This window comes from Arachis ipaensis, chromosome B3, assembly GCF_059453495.1.
Source record: "Arachis ipaensis isolate K30076 ecotype BB chromosome B3, ASM5945349v1, whole genome shotgun sequence".
NCBI classification, from domain to species: Eukaryota; Viridiplantae; Streptophyta; class Magnoliopsida; order Fabales; family Fabaceae; genus Arachis; species Arachis ipaensis.
In genome coordinates this window covers 144575371-144581584 of record NC_142438.1, presented here as the reverse complement: position 1 = coordinate 144581584, position 6214 = coordinate 144575371, and the positions used below count along the sequence as shown (strand labels likewise).

Sequence of the window (6214 nt, the reverse complement as noted above, 5' to 3'; positions counted from 1 at the left end):
TTGAGGACAATCAATTATACAGTGGATTAGTGGATATATGAAAAGTAAAATTAGTAGTAAGCTGTCAAGAAGATGAAATGTAAATACTTTTGCCTAATGGAAGCTCTCCTCTTTCTCATTCCAATACTTCATGAGATAAGAAACTACAATAGAAAAAACAGAGAGAGAAAGTTTTAAGCAAGGACAATACAAACAAAAGCAAAAGAAGTAATGATCTTTCAGTATCTTTCTTCCATGCACTTTGAGGATGAATATGCAGGTTTACCAACCAACAAGCAAGAGTTTCAGAAGTGCCATCCGAATATATAGACCATTTTTGGCCTGCCTAAAGTAAGCAGCCCTTGGATCAGCATCAACATCCACTGTGATCTGCACGAAACCAAGTCGAATTTCATGAATCAAATTTTGTAAACTCAATGCTTGCTTAAAATCCTAAAGAGCATCCTCACAACATTTAATATAAGCAAGCATGCTTACTTCATCAAGCCTAGGAAGAGGGTGCATGACCACAGCATGAGTCTGCATCACCTTTAGAACATCCTTATTCACAATGTACTTGCCTCTAGCCTCTTCATAAAGGTCAACTCTTTCACCAAATCGTTCTTTTTGAATACGAGTTTGATAAACCACATCACACTCTGACGCCACTTCCATTAAATCAGCGCTTTCTTCCCACTTCACTCCCTTTGATGTCAAATACTCTTTTATATCATCCTACAGAGTTAAATATAAACTCAGACCAAATTACGAAATCTCAAAAAGACTCAAACATGGTATTTTGTCATTATGAGTGAAGAATTAGTATGCTCAACAGTCACCTTCATTTTAACCACATCAGGTGCTACAAAATAGATTTTCACGTCCTTGTACTTGGCAAGCAAGTATGCCAATGAACGAACTGTCCTCCCATTAGCAAGGTCTCCCACAAGCCCAACTTTTATACTGTCAAGCTTCCCAATCTCTCTTTGAATAGTGTAGACATCTAAAAGTGCCTGAGTAGTTTGAGAAGTAGTAAAGCTATGAATGCAACTTCGTATAAAAGTGCTACTTCAATTACGCATTCTATCACATACATGATCTTGCATCAATCTTTCCAGCTTTACAAAGATAACAAGAAAAAGATAGAACAAGGAAAAATGGGAATCTATTGAACCATCAATCATACACAAAAAGTGCAGAAAAGCACTTGTATATGGAAAGTACATAAAGTTAAGATCCACTGCAGAAATGTCGGAGCTAATATCTCAACCTCTACATTAAAAATAGGGCACATTATATTCATCTCTCCTCAGGGACCAAGAATATGACACTCCAAACCGACTTTCTCCCAATATTTCCCACCCCAATGGACGAGTTAATTAATAGCACCTGCCCCTCTAATTATGTTACTGGAAATATCACCGTTACCCACACGACTATATCTAATAATGGTAAATGTGACTGGAGTTGCAGCCATTGTGGTTCCACTATCATTGAATAGTATATTAAAGAGGACAGAAGCAAAAATCCAAGAATAGAAGAAACCAAAATCGTGTTCTCTGTAAATATTTTCATTTGGTAGCATTCTTTATTACATAAAGATGACCCAAAAGTAGAAAATTTGGATACTTTTAATTTTTTCTCTTAAAAGAGACAACAAATTGAGATCACTATTTATCATTCTTAATACCTATTTAAGAACATTTATTGTAGATGCAAAATAAGCACCTTAACAAATGTAATAGTATGGAGATTTTAACTAGCTTTGAGAATGATAGCCTAAATCAGATTCATTCAGCAGAATATTCTATCAAATTCAGTCTGTTTGACATTCTCTATGGAAACATAACTTGATGCAACAAATATTGGTGCAGAAATTTCATGCATACCTGGGTAGGATGCTGTCCAGGACCATCCCCTGCATTGATTATTGGAATGCCAGCTGTAGCAGCTGCTCTTCTGGCAGCACCACTTTCAAAGTGCCGCATCACAATTATATCAGAGTAACCCTCAACTGTTCGTATTGTATCTGCAAGCAAATCTCCATGAGACTCTTCATAGGAAAAGCAAACCAAAAACTTGAATACAGAAACTAAGATACTGACCTTCAAGTGTCTCTCCTTTGGCAGCCGATGAAAATTCTCTTGCATTTTCAGTTGTTAAAACCTCTCCACCGAGTCTTTTCATGGCAGACTCAAATGAAAGTCTAGTTCTAGTAGAGGGCTCATAGAATAAGGTGGCCATAAGATAACCCTTTAAAATTTGGCTACCAGGAGAATTCTTTTCAATACTCTCCATCTCTTGTGCAACTTCAAAAATGGCATTTAGAATGTCTCTATCAAACTGTTGAGCTTCAATAACATCATCAAGTTGAAATTTTTGTCCCACTGAAAAGTAAGGTGCACGTTCAACTTTCAAAGCATTGGAATGAATTCCATCTGTTTGCAAGATTGATTTCATTTGTTCCAATTTTGATGACTTCTTCATACTTAAAAAATTCGATTTTGGACAGCATAAAACATCTGAGCCTTTTAATATCTTTGGAGCAAGCATCTCTGTATGCATTGAGCAGGAGAAAAGAGAAGTCGCAGCCATTGCAAATTAAACCAACCCCTATAAATGGATTAAAAAATCGTTAGTTGGATGAAAAATATTGTTCACCATACCGTTCATTTATAGGTACACACAAAAAAATATCAATTGAAAGTTGAAACCTTGACGTTTTTGCAACTTCTTGTCTAAAAGTCAAGCAGAGAAGGAAGCATAATGGACGTATTCAAAATTCCAACCAGTGCAGAATCAGAGAATGATACCACTGCATAAAATTGACACTGCCACATATTTTTATCTGTTAAACCTCCGGTATTCCTTTCCAGATATGATGTAACAACAACAAAACTTTTTCCACACATAATTACCAAATAGTCACATGTGCACGAAGACTTTCTCGCATTTACCTCCACTTTTAAAACATTAAATATACTTAAATATGCTTAAAATATTCAGCCGTGATTCAATATTGATCACACAATGACCCTAGCAAACTATATCACGGCTCATAACAAGTTATATACCAACCCACTATATTCCCAACCTTAAGTACCAGCCATATCACAGTCATAGATAGTAAACTATTTGAATTGGAACACCACACATGCTTGGTGGTCGTATTCTCCTAGAACCAGAAATATACAGTGAAAACGATCAACCAATAGAGTGAATAGACATAAAGAAACTAATCACTAATAGTAGTGTTATATAACACACACAAAAAAAAAGCTAAAATGATAAACAAAGAGAATACAAAATTTGCAAATACTCCCTTTGCAAAACCTGCACACATGATGTATCAAAACTAAACATAAAAGCTTGAAATTCCAGGAAATAGAATATAAAAAACTAAATTAAAATAGAACAATAAAGAACCCACGCAAGAAAAAATATCATCAATGAACACAAAGCAAAGGCTCCCAGCTAAGCAGATCCATGCAACACATAAAAACCAAACCTCCAACAGAATTCCCACCATGAAAATTCAAAACTTCAAAACCTATATGCACAAAAGAAGCATTAAAACTAGAAGTTGTGTGTTTACCTCCGGTTCAGTGGCTGTGTTGTAGTGGAGGGAGAGAAAACAAAGCAGAGAAAGGAACGATCTTTCTGAAAAGGAAGAACTGAGGATGAGAATGGATGAAACCACAGACCAGTTTTCGGTGGCGCCTAGGCAGCTTTACACTTTCTCACGTTTGTTAAAGGAAAATGGCTATCATTATTATTAGAGTAAAATCAGAATCAATTAAAATAAATCAGATCAATTAACATTATTTAATATATTTAAATATTTATTATAAAATATTATATTTTTATTATACTAATTATATTCGAACAATTAAATTAATTGTGAATTTACAAATTGAATTAGATCTAATGATTGATGTAATTGATTAATATATTTTAGGATTCTACTTTATGTGTATATTTTTATTAAGATGTTAAATGTCTTTTTTTTTTTTCAAAACACTAAAGATTTTAAATTGTTGTATAAACAAAAAAGATGTAATTAATATGTGTTTTAAGGATACACATTAAAATTATTAATTAAAAAATTTGTAATATATTTATTGTTTATTTATTAAAATAGAAATTTAAAAATGTTTATTAGTAATAACATTAAATTTAAACATATAATAGCTAAATTTAGAAAAAAAAACTTTTTATAGTAAATAACTTTAACAAGTATTAAGTCACAAAAAATTAACAAGTATTTAAAGACACCAAGACACAGAATTACAGAAACTGATATATTTAGGAGCAGGCACAATAAGCATTTCACTGAGAGTAACAAGAAGTTTTAGTGTGTGTTGCATAAAATTGATTTTATAAAATTAATTTTAATGAAAAGTAAGTTTGAGTTAACGTGATTTATGTTTTGCAATATTTATATTAAAATTGATTATAGCAAAATAAATGTTGTTTGGATTATACTACTTAAAATCATTTTTAAATAAAAAATTACTAAAAAAAATATCAATTTAATTTTTTTTATATACATACAAAACCAGAACATAACAAAAATAATATAAAAAATATTTATTATATAAATAAATAAATACAATAAAAAAAATATGAAAAAGAGTACTATAAATTTTATAATGTTAAACAAAAAAAATCAATAATATTGTGAAAATAATTTATTTAACCGTTAACTTGCCTCCATAAACCTATTTTTATGTGTTGGGTATAAAGTCAAAATCAATAATATTGTGAAAATAATTGATTTTTCATTTGATAGGAAAAGAGTAACAACAAACTTTTTCATGATTAAATAATTCTAAACTTGAGAAAATAACAAGAGTGTTACCCTTGTTTTAACATTCATGATTTGAACATGCTAAACTTCCTTCAACAGCAGCACCTCTCGTGGTTCCTTCTTCAACCTTGAATCTTTTTCATGAATCTTGAAGCAACAATTCTTGATTCCGATGCCTTTCTACTGGCATTGTTGAACTATTGTTGTTGATTTCGGTTTCTTCACCGCCATTCCCAAAATGGTGAAAGAGACGAAAACCCTAATGACGTGAGTGTCACTCTCTAATCTCTATTACACAATAATGAAATCCTTCCAAATATTTATAGGTTATTACGCAAGCCAGCTTAATCCTTCGTCATTTTTATGCTATTTAATTCCACCCACCACCCATACTCCTTTCTGTAATAATGATGAATAATGCAATTTCGTTACTCGTTCTTCCTTTGTATTTATATTTTTTTATGATTTTATTAGGTGAAAATTAACTGATACACGGTTAGAAAAAAAAAAACTTACTTAAATGGTTCTGAGCCATTATTTCAAAAGACAGAGAAATTTTTAATAAAAAAATATTTTTTTGTTTTTTATTTTTATTTACGTAAGATTGATTAACTTTTTTGTTAATATTTTTTTGTATTAATAGAATAAGACTACATGACATGTTAAACTATTGATTTTTTCATTAAAAGCTAATTAAGATTGACAATTTTTTTTTTTGAGAGTTTTATTGTCTTTTAAAAATAATTGTCAAGAACCGTTTAGTTATTTATTTTTTTGGTTGCTTTTTTAAATATATTGGCTAAATTTGCTATGTAAAATTAAAAAATATTAGTAATTTTTAAATTATTTTTATTTATAGAAATTAAATAGAAAATATATTAGTGATTAATGTGTCATATAAACTGGAGAGAAATCATTAATAGAGAGACTAACTAATCTCACAAAATTAAAAGAATAAATACTGTTTTGCTCTCTAAAATTTAGAATCAAAATCAAAATCATCTCTAACCTTATTTTTAATTTAAAATCTTCTTTAACATTTCATTTAATATTAACATCGTCCTTTTAATATTTTTCAGACAAAAATACTTCTATAATTATTATTGGTAGTGAAACTAAGATTTTAATCTCTCTTTCTCTCTTTTTAACACTCACATTATTCTCTCTTCTTTCCGCAATTTTTTATTTAACCATTCAATTCGCTATGGCTCCTGTCATCTCACCAGCACAGTTGGCCAATAGGCTCATCAACTTTATCCATTGGATGCAAGCAATTCACCCGCATGATTAGCAATTGTTGTTTGGGTCGCCGGTGAAGTACAAGTCGATGACGGACATAATGGCGAATGCGCTGTATGTCATCGTGGAGTGCAAAAATTACGGCGATCTGAGGCTGTGAATTGCTTTTGTCGCCTTCGTCGTAGT

General features: G+C 31.2%; 1 protein-coding gene across 3 annotated transcripts; it reads right to left on the bottom strand.

The window, feature by feature from the left end:
- Positions 1-5105, bottom strand: LOC107631505 (aspartate carbamoyltransferase 3, chloroplastic). 3 transcript variants are annotated; one of them, XM_016334968.3, is made up of 7 exons: positions 4841-5105; positions 3575-3742; positions 2085-2592; positions 1869-2008; positions 819-992; positions 478-714; positions 1-369 (listed from the first exon to the last, which is right to left on the bottom strand). In XM_016334968.3, exons 3-7 carry the CDS (start codon positions 2572-2574, stop codon positions 262-264), a joined length of 1149 nt encoding a protein of 382 aa, XP_016190454.1. In that variant the 5' UTR covers positions 2575-2592; positions 3575-3742; positions 4841-5105; the 3' UTR covers positions 1-261. The 3 variants fall into 3 exon arrangements, with proteins under 3 accessions (XP_016190454.1, XP_088365440.1, XP_088365441.1); XM_088509314.1 differs by having other exon boundaries at positions 4877-5084; XM_088509315.1 differs by lacking the exon at positions 4841-5105 and adding an exon at positions 2694-2810 and having other exon boundaries at positions 3575-3727.
- Positions 5106-6214: the final 1109 nt, after the last annotated feature.

What these genes read in the sequence shown, in the direction of transcription:
- LOC107631505 (XM_016334968.3), bottom strand. Translation starts at nt 2,574, where the DNA reads ATGGCTGCGACTTCTCTTTTCTCCTGCTCAATGCATACAGAGATGCTT. An exon ending in CAAAGGAGAGACACTTGAAG is followed by an intron (nt 2,009 to 2,084) that starts GTCAGTATCTTA and finishes ATTTGCTTGCAG; the next exon opens with ATACAATACGAACAGTTGAG. An exon ending in CTCTTCCTAGGCTTGATGAA is followed by an intron (nt 370 to 477) that starts GTAAGCATGCTT and finishes GGTTTCGTGCAG; the next exon opens with ATCACAGTGGATGTTGATGC.